Source organism: Carcharhinus amblyrhynchos, chromosome 7 (assembly GCF_965287045.1).
Source record: "Carcharhinus amblyrhynchos chromosome 7, sCarAmb.v2.hapA, whole genome shotgun sequence".
In the NCBI taxonomy this organism is placed as follows: Eukaryota; Metazoa; Chordata; class Chondrichthyes; order Carcharhiniformes; family Carcharhinidae; genus Carcharhinus; species Carcharhinus amblyrhynchos.
Genome location: NC_137330.1, coordinates 59696731 through 59709982, shown reverse-complemented (window position 1 = coordinate 59709982; position 13252 = coordinate 59696731). Strand labels below are relative to the sequence as shown.

Here is a 13252-nt window from a genome sequence, read left to right as displayed (position 1 = left end):
CTATACGGTAAAAAATGTTTGCAAGGTGTACGCAATTGACAAGATTTATAATACAATTTCTGCAAAATAATTAGAAATCTATGGTTTCAATTTTTAAAAAGTTGTACTAAAATAATGGCTGATTTCCTCTCACACAGACCTTGTGTATCAAGTACACATAATTCTTAAATGCCCTTTGGCTTAGTTACAAGAGGGATAAGGGTGCTCTTGTTGTTGTTGTCAACTGCAAGCCTCCAAAATTACTATTTCATGTTTATTTTACAGAAGACCAAGTAAATCTTCTTGACAACTTCATGAAAAAAAATGTCTGTGCATAAGGCTTTGTATTGTGAATGTTTTCTGATAACTAGCTTTTAGTCATTAGCAATTCTTTGTGGTGGTCCATTTGTTCATGCAAAGATATACTGTTTCCTATCGAACTCTCCCCAGTTTGTCCATCATTTCCCCATTCCAGTTCAAAAGAGGAAACTGCCAAAGAAAGAAGGTGGTGAGAAATAGTACATGGTAATTTTTTTTCCCTTAAACCTTCACATCATGATTGACAATTTACTAATTAATTTCAGTATTTCACTTTCATTGCACTCTTAGTGTCAGGTGGAACAGGTTTGTTCTTTTGAAATCATATTTCGATTGCCTGTTTAATGACAGAACATTTCAAATCACCCATGCTTCCTTAGTTCTGTCCTATTGGCCAGCCCAAGCTGTCAGGAGTGAAGTAAGCTCAGACCTTACCAGGGAGTCAAACCACCTGTTTTGTGGGTCTGTTCTGATGCAGATTTTTCCAGTGATGTCTTGTTCAGGTGTTCAGACTGTGGTGACGTGATCAACCATCCCTGAATTATCTCGTATCTCCACGCATTCGATTTCCTCTTTCCTTTCCACGCGTTTCTTTTTCTTGTGTCTTTTCTTGGATGGAGGAAAAAATGTTAGAAAGACGGGTAATATAACAAAACAATGTAGGAGTGTACAGGTGGCTGTGAGAAGTAAGCACTTAAACAGTGTGAAGGTCAAATTTGAAGGCACAAAAACCAGGGGCATCAACCCTAAAAGAAAACAAATATTACTCTGCAAGATGGCTGCTCCATTCCATTCTAAAGAGTTTTTGATACATTCAGTCCTGGTGCGCTCTTTTTCTAATACAAATGTAAAAAGCAGAGGTGTACAGTGGTCTATGGCATAGTTCAAAGAGTAGATAAGGCACAAGATTGAGATGCTGTCCATATCTACTTTCCATAGTGTCATCAATCCAACCACACCAAACTCCATTGATGTTACGCTAAGGATCACCCAAACATTACCCAATGCATTGATTACCAAAAAAACAGTCAACAGTAGAATGATCAAGACGCTTACACTGGAGTTCAGGATGGGGGAAGTGATGGAGGAGCTGTATCGATCCATGAAAACAAAGGTCGGATTGAACACTATATATTTTATCCTCGAAATGAGGGAGTGTTTCCGTAATGTTTCTAGTAAATCAATCATTTCTTCATGTATATTCTCTGCAGTTCTAGCCACCATGTACACCCGGGAGGCTATGATGTCTACTTCCTCAGATGTCTTTGAAAAAATGATATCATCCATGTAGTTTTGAAATTCCGGTTGCTTTAGAAATGAATTAGCCAGAATGTTGATAAAATCACTTTTGGTTAGTACTGTAACATTCAGTTTTTTCAAATACTGTAAATAATGCTCAATCCATGAGATTCTGATGAAACCCCTGCTGATTACTCGCAAGTCTTCCTGTATTGTTAAATTCCAATATTCTATTGGCTCATAAATATAAAAACCAATGACTGGGCTGTAGTTGCTGAAGTATTTTTGCTGCGTTATTGTAAAGGAAACACTTTGTGAGTCACTTGCAAGCAAATTAATGAGATTTGATCCATTACTGATTTGTAAACATCCCATGAAGGAAAATGACACATAAATCAGGTACAGTAACACAACAAAAGGCTTGACATATGTATTAATGATCCATTCAGTGTAGTGCTCTCTCAAAAAACGCTGAAGGAAATGTTTTTGATATGGATCACACTCATGAGAACCAGACTGCTGAAATCCATCGTTCATCATAGTTTTGAACCAGACTGGCTTCGAAGCCAGGTATTCAGGTGAAGGAATTCGACAGCAAAAGATACTGTGGTAGCGGTTTTGTTCCAATTGCCCAGCAAAGACCAAGCACGAGCCATAAAAGGAAACAACATAGAAATAGTTTACTAGGACAGTGACACACATGTTCTGACAGAAGATTTTAACAGACTCAACATTTGTGAATGGGCTGGCACCCATTCCGAAGGTAATGATATAGAGGGAGCTCGTCATAGTGTAGGACACCATTGCATCAGAATATGCAGCTGCTATTCTTTCCTTAAATGGCTGATCTTCTTTTGTTCTACGCCATCCAGCCAGTAGCTCAAATATTCCTTTAGTTCCATGACCTTACAGAAAGTAGAATAAGTAAAGTTAGCACATAAAAATTCAGTGTGTATAAGCATTTCTACTGATGTCTTCAACATTAGTGTCGCGTGGTTAACCTAGTGTTTCATGTCAGTACATTATTATCAAGATTTGGCCAGGAATAACTTTCAACACAAAAAAATCTCATCCTTCCATATCATTTTAGGGTAATATGTGTGCAAAGTGAATTGCTTATTTTGTGGTACAATGTGGAAAGATATGGTGAGGAACACCTTTGTTTTCAACTGAATCAATAGGATGTGCAGATTCATTATCAGCAAAACAGGGAAAAGCCTAAAGACAATTGTCTCAGCCCAGGACTTTGTGAAGGTAAATTTCTCATATCCATGGGTAACACATAATAGTTATCATATCTTTATTGTACAAAATTACAAGGAACATTTAATAAACTTGAGCTTCCAATACAGACTACACATATCTGGATTGCATTGTGGAAATTTAAAGATTGGGAAGGTTCGATCATTCTACTGGCTGGGGTGTCCTGTGGGGACTATTGACGTCCTCACCAAAACTCCTGATTTGTAATCCCAGTATGATTCATATATTTATTGTGACAAACTCTCTCCATCTATAACACATTAAGAATGGTGAGGGGTGAGAGAATCCCCAGTATACTGCGCCTTTGGACAATGCTGTCAATGTAATGTTATGATACGACAGGGTACCAATTGTATCATAATACACTGAGTGAAAGGTCATGCTCAGCAGAGAATGTGGAAGGACTTGAAATCAGGAAATGTCACCAGAGGTTGTTTTTTATTGGAAAAGAAAGCAATAGATTCCAGTCTTTGAAATTTATAGAGGAAACATTTATCTGTCACCCCTCTACTGAGCAAATTAACATTTCCTAAATCCCCCACTGAGAAAGCTTTTGGCTTCATTGCCCTGTCATTGAGCTATTACTTTCCCTTGCTAAACCTTCCCTCCCCAGAAAGTTTGTTCTCTGCTAGCAAATTTCTGACCACCAGTTCACCCCATTGAGTATCATTCTGCCCCTTGCTGAGAAAGTTAAAAGCCACTGAAGGGTCAAAAGACATTTTAAAAGATATATTTCAGTTTCTTTATATCCCCCTTTCTTTTCCTATCTGTCACACCCCCTCACCCTGCCCTCTCAGAGTGCAATTGGTTGAGATGCATAGAATCCCTACAGTGCAGAAGGAGGCCATTCAGCCCATTGATTCTGCACTGGCCACAATCGGCTATATTCCCGTAACCCCACATATTTACCCTGTTAATCCACCTGACACTCGCGTCAATTTTGCATGGCCAATTAACCTAACCCGCATATCTTTGGACAGTGGGAGGAAACTGGAGCACCTGAAGGAACATACAACAGATGTGGGAGAATATGCAAACTCCACACAGGCACTGACCTGAGGCTGGAATTGAATCCAGGTCCCTGACGCTGTGAGGCAGCAGTGCTAAACACTGTTCAACCTCCCCTTCTGTATGTTTACCTTTATCCATTTCCACCCTCCTGTCTTTTTCTCCTTCTCATCCACCTCTCCCCTACATTGGTTCTCCCACTTCAATTATTAGAACTGGGAGTTCCTCAAAAGATTTAAGGTAAAAATGGATAAGATAGAAAAGGCAGTAAGACCTATAGCAAAGTTCAATGTTATCTTAAAACATAGAGTTGAGCCATGTTATTATGATGACTGGGGACAGTTGGAAGGGAAAGAAGCAAAGATTTGAATATCAATGGGAAAAGTTTGGTTAGGAAATTCGGAAAGAAGAGGTTTTGAAATGTGTAACTTGAAGTAAAAGATCTCACTCACATCAGCTGCACATAATATCTGGGATCAGAAGGCTCTGTAATGTAATTACAGAAATGTATTGCAGAAGATTGAGATGCTGTCCACTACTTTCCATAGTGTCATCAATCCAACCATAGCAAGCTCCATTGATGTAACATTAAGTATCACCAAACATTAATCAGTCAATCTTAAAATCAACCTGGGCATTTCCATTAAATATGTTTTACTGGAATGACAGCGTCTCTACAACAGATCAAAACAACAGCGAGGATGGACAAAAGAGAATTCCCATTAGAAATGTTTATGCAGCATTTTTTGAAAGTATGCAACTCTATTAGAAAGAATTTCAAACTGTTATTGCCATAAGTGCCTAATTAATGAAATTCTGGAGATATTGCTCATGCACCTTTCCCTCACAACAATACCAAAACCTGTCACATGACATAATTGTAATAAGTACTTAGTCAACATTTAATAATCTGTCCATACAGCAATAGACAAAACTTGTACGACATGACAAATTACTCTTCCTGCAGAGACTCTTACTAAAACAATGGCAATTGATGCACCCTGCGAGCCACAACATTATACATCGCAGGAGCCACAAATCTGGCGCTGGGGTCTAAAAGTTCAACATAGGTTTTTGGTGCAACTTCATCTTTTGGTGGCAGTAAAGTGGGACAGAAGGCAGATTAGGCTGACTTTCTGCCTCAAAATTGATCCACTTGAATTCTCCTTCCAGCAATGCACTTGCCAGGCGCAGACTGAACTCATTTAGTGATTTTCTAACGAAGCCAGCAGTGCTGCAGCTCCACGATTTATAATTTGACATTTGCAACAGGTTCCAGATAAATTAGACCTAGAATTCTAAGGTGCAGTATTCCCCTTGGTCAGATAAGTGACGAATTTGTCAGAGGAGAAACCGGACTCCTACCTGTCACTTACTACATGAGAACTTGTAACAATGTAATGCTCTTTCTGTGGCAATAAAGGTGACCACTGTAATCAGCATTTATGGCAAAAGCTTATTCGGGCATGTTTTGGAATTTCAGAAGTACAGCTATGCTTTTGACTGTTTATGGACACACCTTATAAAGTTGAGAGTTGAGAAATTCATCACTATTGGCATCATAGTAAGACAGCAGCAAGATAGGACCATGCATGTTAACAGAAATGCTAGTTTTCCCAAGATCCAGGATACAATAGATAATGTCTACATTGTTTTGTGAACTCATATGGCAATCTCCTCACCTTCCTCAACAGATAGGGGTTCCACTCCCACGAATGCACGTCATATGTGATCTCACATCAGTGAAAGTTATGCTGCAAGTTGTTGCAATCTTCTCATCAATTTCTTCAGAGAAGAAATTTATGTTACTGAATAGCTTATGGGTGACATTGTGGTGATCAGTTCTGACACAGGGTCGTCAGGATCACAGAGCTGAAACACTAACTCTGTCGGATGATTTTGAGCCTGCACTCTCCATGGAGGGGATGATGGCATGTGCTCTCAATCTGGAGAGCGAGATTCACGCCAGCAAATTTCTGAGTTCTGATCTCACCGGCCCTTTACTGGCAGTGTGGTGTGAAACACACTGCGGGACCACAGAAAGCTCATTTCAATCCATTAGCATATCATTAGCAAGCACTCTCTCTTCGAACTCCCCCCTCACCCGTTAGTCAGAGGTGCTTCCATGCCGGCACCATCTACAAGGGGTTCACCAAGATGTGGGGGTCTCCCCGGAGATGTAAAGGTAAGTACAGCCCTCAGGGGAAAGGGACATGGCCAGGCAGTAGCCTGGCAATGCTCCCTGGCACTACCCATTGGCACAGGTTGGCACTGCCAGATTGGCACCATGCTCATCAGTGTGAATGGCTGGTCAAACTCTTTTGACCAGATACTTGAAATGGTCCAGACCATTTTAAACGCCGATCATCATACTGAAGTATAAATTTTATACTGCAGTCCAGAAGCCATCTCTGGTTTAGGGCAGCATGGTGGCACAGTGCTTAGCACAACTGCCTCACAGCACCAGGGTCATGGGTTCAATTCTGGCTTCAGGTGACTGTGTGGAGTTTGCATATTCTCCCAGTGTCTGTGTGGATTTCCTCCGGGTGCTCTGGTTTCCTCCCACAGCCCAAAGATGAGCGGGTTATGTTGATTGGCCATGCTAAATTGCTCCTTAGTGTTGGGGGATTTGCAGGATAAGTTCATGGGGTTAAGGGGATAGGGCCTGTGTTGGATTGTAGTTGTGGCAGACCTGACAGGCCAAATAGCCACCTTCTACACTGTAGGGATTCTATGATGTTTTCATGGCTAGATTCAAAAGGTTAGTAGAGCACTGTGAATTCAGCCCAGCTTAGCAGACATGTTAAGAGGCGACTTGCTCAGTGGAAGCAACAGCCTCACAATACAGAAAAAGCTGCTGGTTGAGACTAAATTCTCTGTAGAAAAAGCCATAGAGATGCCCAAGCAACTGAATGTGCCGAGCAGGGTATAAATGAACTGAGGCATGTTCAGTGAAATGAACTGTTTGTTGCAGGAAATTGCTGCAGAGGTGAACAGCCTGAGCGAGATGCAGGAGAGCCTGAAAGGGGTAGTATAGCACCGGGGGAGTAAGCTTGTTTTCATTATGGGGAAGATTACTCCCAAGAAATATGCTAGTGCAAGAATTATGTATGCCTCTGTTGTAAAAGGAAGGATCATTTACTTGAAGCTACAATGAGTCCATTTGACTGTACTACAGTACTCTGTTCCCTTTATGCTTTCAAATATCCAAGACTGCCACCTGATCAGACCTTTATCACCCAGCAGCCATTCCTTGGATTGACTTGGTGGCTAAAAGCTTGTTGGAATAGTTGAATGACATTGTAAACGCATCACTTCTGTCACAAAGATAGTGAACGTTCACAGCACAATATGCCAAGTGTAGTTGCCCATCAACGGCACATTCAGTGAGAGGTAACAATTGTCTTTGTGGCACACAATCATGTTAATACACAGCATCCACAAAGCCATGTGCTCAGCCATTAACACTCTGCCTGTTGGGGAAGTTTGCTACCTTGACTACTTCCCTATGTTTGGAGAGAAGACAATGAAGTCCTCTTTCTTGTTACGAAGAGCCTGTGTCACCTCTCTGATGCGGTGGACATGAACTCAGAAATGCCTGACATTTTGCCTGTTCCAGCCTGGAAGGACCACAAAATGAAGAAATTCAGAGCAATGGTCATCTTCATGACCGCTGCCCATTCTGAGACTGCAGGTCTGGTTCCAAGAGGTAATAGAGTGCTGTGACTATCTCTTCACAAAGCACAAACATTGAACACACTGCTTCTTCCTTAGTTGTATATAAGAGAAGTGCTTCTGGAAGACCGTGGGTTGCTAAGGCCTCTGACTGACAGCCCTTCTCCTTGCCCTTCCAGCATGAGGGGTTTGTCCATTCATTAATGGCCTCTGCACCATCTTTTCATGTTGCAGCCAAGGGTGTCTACCATCCATTTCCAGGAACCAAGCAGTGTGCTCAGTGTGGAATAAAGGGTTAACATCAGAAACACATGAAGCTGATGTTAGAATGATGTGATTAACAGATTTTTTTTCTTTATTCTTTCATAGGATGTGGGTATCACTGTTGCCCATCCCTAATTGCCCTTGAACTGAGTGGCTTGCCTGGCAATTTCAGAGGGCAGTTAAGAGTCAACCACATTGCTGTGGGCCTGGAGTAGGCAGACCAGGTAAGGAAAACAGATCTCCTTCCCCAAAAGGGCATTAGTAAAATAGATGGTCTTTTAAGACAATCAATGTTAATTTCATGGTTACCATTACTGAATCTAGCCTTATATTCCAAATTTTTTAATTGAATTCAAATTCTACCTGATGCCATGGTGGGATTTGAACCCATGTACCCAGAACATTAACAAGAGTCTCAGGATTACTAATCCACTACACCAATGTCCCCTCCGGAGGGAGGAGATGTTCTAATCTGATGCAGAGGTCCTAATATGCACATTGTAGTGGAGTGGTGAGAATCCAGGAGAGAAAACCTAGCTGTACAACTGGAGAGGTAGATGTCAATTATTACGTGGAAGCTGACAAAATATAAGAAGATTCTGATTTCATTACCAATACAATGGAGCACAATTTTGCGTCCAAAATATTTTATAAAGGACTGCTCACTTTTCTTAGAAAGAACATAGTAGTCAACAGGCCTGCATATTTCAGTTCCATGTAACCACTTCCTCAGCACTGTAATATACTTCTTGCATGTCTGTCCATATTTGCATAGCAAAACAAAACAATGGAAATATCTATAGATTCATTCTACACAAAATCTAGAACCCTACAGTACAGAAAGAGGCCCTTCAGCCCATTGAGTCTGCACCGACCACAATCCCACCCAGGCCCTACCACCATATCCCACTAATCTCTCTAACCTAAGCATCTCAGGACTCTAAGGGGCAATTTTAGCACAGCCAATCAACCTAAACAGCACATCTTTGGACTGTGGGAGGAAACCCATACAGACACAAGGAGAATGTACAAACTCCACACAGACAGTGACCCAAGCCAGGAGTCGAACCCTGGTCCCTAGAGCTGTGAAGCAGCAGTGCTAACCACTGTGCTACCGTGCCACCCACTATCACTTGGCATGTTTGTTTGATAGATAACAAAAACCACAATTGCTTGGTATAACTCATTTAAAATAAGGTTTGATCAATAAATGGCGTTAAAAGTTAAATCTTTTGTCTGAACAAAATTGCAGCTGTAATTTAACCAGGCTTTGTTTTAATTTAGATAAATGCCAATAAATGAATGGTGTATTTCTTTATTGTCCCACATCATCCCTCATGGAACGATTGTTATATTAATCATGTATATGAAGCTACTGACAAATGTGAGGGCCGTCAGCATTTTAGGCACACTTAGTCTGGCAGCATTTCAAGTACTGCAGTGCAGGAGGATGCCTAACAATCCCTTGTGTAGCAGTTCATTATGACCATGACTGGGTAAATTACCAATTAAGTTTGGCCCATAAAAGAGCATACTGTGCTCCCATTGCCAGTATTTTCTCACTAAGATTTTGTTGATCAACAAATGAGGTTCAGTGCAAATGATCTCAAATATTTTAAAATAGCTGCCTACGGATATTACCAGCACTCAGAGCTAGAGTGCTTTAACTCTATCAGCTGTCACATAAGAGCTTTCACATTAGTGCCTACGTGCTTGCATTTCATTTAAATTCATTCCTTGAGCCAAGACTAGATGACAGATGGCTTCTGAATTTTCCTTTACTTGTCACAACCCCGATTTTGATAGTGCAAAGTAATTGCGCTATCGAGATCAGAGCTGTGTCAAGTAAGCAGTTTTGAGTTTGACTGCACACACGTATTTCCATGTTAAAGAGGCTTTTCCCGAGGAGATCAACCCAACTTCGCTGGAAAAAGATGGACAGATTTTAAATATGTGTCGAGTGTGGACTGGGTGTGTAAGCTTGTGGGGGGGGGGGGAGGGTGAGATAGGGGGGTGGTGGGTGAGATAGGGGGGTGGGGGGGGCGGTGGGATGGGGGGGTCATGTCCACTATCGGAAAGGAAGACAGGGGTGGAGTGCCTGTCACCTTTCTGACACCTACCAATTTAGTAAGAAGTCTCACAACACCAGGTTAAAGTCCAACAGGTTTATTTGGTAGCAAAAGCCACTAGCTTTCAAGCCTCTGACCCTTCGTCAGGTGTGTGGGGAGTTCTGATCACAAACAGGGGATGTAAAGACACACATTCAGATTACAGAATACTGATTAGAATGTGAGTTTTTATAACTAATCAAGTCTTAAAGATGCAGACAATGTGAGTGGAGATAGCATTAAACATAGGTTAAAGAGATGTGTACTGTCTCCAGACAGGACAATAAGTGAGATTTTGCAAGCCCAGGCAAGTCATGGGGTTTACAAATAGTGTGACATGAACCCAAGATCCCGGTTGAGGCCATCCTCAAATATGCAGGCCTGCTGACTGATAGAATACTCTATGCTCTCTAAGGAAAGTGAGCAGTCCTTTATAAAACATTTTGGATGCAAACTTGCATTGGTAATGAAGGCAGAATCTTCTTACATTTTGTCAGTTTCCGTGTGATAACTGGCATCTACCTCTCCAGCTGCACAGCTACCAATTTAGTCAGGGGCGCGAAATGATGTGGAGATGCTGGCATTGGACTGGAGTGGGCACAGTAAGAAATCTCACAACACCAGGTTAAAGTCCAATGGGTTTATTTGGAATCACCAGCATTTGTTGTCCATCCCTGGGAGTATTAATCTTTATTGTTCATCTATTTAAGAAGACTGAAGAGAGAACATGCATCTGTGACATCCAATTCCTTTGTGGTCCAGACAGGCCATTTGTGATCTCAGGGCACCAGAAAAAGAGGGTCCTGCATTTATTCTGCATCACAGCATTCCCCAAGATATAGAGTATTATTACTGAGAACCATGTGAATATATAGAGATTGAATAGGTTAGGACTTTATTCCCTGGAGCGTAGAAGAATGAGGGGAGATTTGATAGAGATGTATAAAGATTTTGATGGGTATAGATAGAGTGAATGCAAGCAGGCTTTTTCCACTGAGGCTAGGGGAGAAAAAAAACCAGAGGCATGGGTTAAGGGTGAAAGGAGAAAAGTTTAAAGGGAATATTAGTGGGGGCTTCTTCTTGCAGAGAATGGTGGGAGTGTGGAATGAGCTGCCAGATAAAGTGGTTAATGCGGGGTCACTTTTAACATTTAAGAAAAGCTTGGGTGGGTTCATGGACAGGAGGGGTGTGGAGGGATATGGTTCAAGTGCAGATCAGTGGGACTAGGCAAAAAAAATGGTTCAGCACAGACAAGAAGGGCCAAAAGGCCTGTTTCTGAGCTGTAATGTTCTATGGTTCTATATCTACCATTCAGTGAGTTTCTTGAATCCTTATGAATCACAAATGTTTCTAATCCATCAAGGTGCAGATGATTCGAAGTTGGTCTAACCTCTTCCATAACTGCCTTTTGTTCAGCACGGGCAATACAACAGAAATCAAGGCATTCTAGGAACTTTAAGGTACGTATATTTTATGAGATGTGGGTGTCATCTTCTACAGTCTATATGCAGACACCTTCCTGAATGCAATGTGCTTGACTGTTCAATGACTTGGTTAATCTTGCTGTGCCCAAGAAAACATCTAAGGCAGTGCTGCATTTCCTGGAGCAGCACCTGCAATGCAGCATTTGGAAAGAGAGGTGTTCTGGAATGTTCTTCAGTCATCTGCTTACCAAAATCTCCTGGGCAGTGTTCTGTTCATTGCCCATAAAAAAGTACAAACCAATGGTCACAAATTTTTAAAAACAGAGTGGCTTGCAATGTCAAAATTCCTGCTGTCAGCAAATTCCTACTGGAAAGTTCAACTTAGGTAACAGTTTGCTATAAATATTTAATTAGGCCAAACTGCAAGATCAGTGCTTGCCTCTTCCAGAATAGATAGTCTGTCAGACAAGTTATCCAACATGAAAAGAATGTGGATACAAAATTCATTGGCATCGTGTCACTAGGGCTGTGCTTCATAAACATTGCTCCTTCCTGGGCATTGTGCTGACAACTGTTTTTGGTATGACCTCTTGAGAATAGTGTCCGTGTCAGAATCACCTGCATGCACCGGAAGCAACAGAATGTATGCTACCCCAACACCCCTCCTGACTGATGTGACAGTCTGAATTTGAACAACACAGATTGAATGCATTTGCATGTCTCTCCTCAAAGATCAAACATCAAACTGCAAGATAGACCCAGCAGTAGTGCTGTTTAAAGGAAGAGGTGCCCAACTTGCAGGTGAAGTGATTTTTTAGAACTTCTGCTATTGCAAAGTTTCTGGACGTTTAGTGGAGTGTTCTTGGAAATGTTCTGATGAGATTTTAGATTTGACAGAGATTGTTGCTACATGCTCACAGGAAGAGCAGGGAATAACCGGTCCATCTTAGCTGTTGGCTTTCCCTCGATTCTAGCAACCGTCTTCATGTGACTAAATTAACCACTTCCCACCCACAGATCCTTGGGGACATTAGGCAGGATGCACCATTAGATAGTGGGGTCCAGAGTGCAGGATTCACTTCCCTTTCTTTCCTTTTCTGCTGGCACTGTGCTTCATCAATACGATGTTGTGACTCCTTGGACAATGCAGCTTGATGGACAAATCATCACCATTTTGAATGATTGGTAGCAAGCTCCTCCCAGTCATTAATATCAATGCTGTTTTGGAGTATCTTCAAAGCATTTTCTTTTCTCCTCTCTCACCATTGAGAATTGTGAAAACAGGATCTGGTGGGGAGAGGTATTTTTTGGACTGCCAGACACAGTCCAGTCCATCATGATTGGTTTTGCATGATTTGAATGCTTGTGTAGCTGGCTTCAAAAAGAACACTATCAAACTGTCCACACAAGTGCTATGACAGGTAATAGGGACCACCATGCCTCTGTGTCTGCAGCAAGGCAAGGAGACAGACCAGATAAAACACTGCACAATACCTTCTGCCACCTTGGAGCCAGACTTCTCCATCCTCCTTGACCGTGTCAGGAAGTTGTCTGGCAGACCAGCTAATGAACCAGCATTCCTGTCCATGTCCATGAATATCTTCCTCTGAGTCCCCAGTAGTATACCTCATCCTTAGGCAATGTCCTCTGGAGGGCTGATAAACGAACCATCCTTTACCCAGCCTGGTAAGAGCCCACTTGTGTTCACAGATTCACAACTTTAGACTAGCTTCCAATGTACAAGCAACGTCAGTATCTGAGCCAGTGGTTATGAGTGTCAGATCAAGTGACAGGGTTCTGGTGCTGCTCTCCCTCTCTCTCATTCCCCTGGGGCTGTTGTTGCTGGGCAGGAAGCAGTCCTTAGGTTCCTGAAAGCAGAATATTGTAAGGAAGCAAAAACATAAAATGCTGGAGAAACTCAGCAGGTCTGACAGCATTTCTGGAGAGACAATAGACCCAACTTTTTGATTTTGG

The 13252-nt window shown here is 41.8% G+C and overlaps 1 protein-coding gene across 1 annotated transcript in view; it reads right to left on the bottom strand.

Moving 5' to 3' along the window:
• Positions 1-804: 804 nt before the first annotated feature.
• ptchd4 (patched domain containing 4) overlaps positions 805-13252 on the bottom strand; it is an 81874-nt gene continuing 69426 nt past the window's right edge. Inside the window, exon 3 of the mRNA XM_080193285.1 lies at positions 805-2441. Coding sequence (XP_080049411.1) covers positions 805-2441 — 1637 coding nt within the window. The remainder of the gene's footprint in view (positions 2442-13252) is intronic.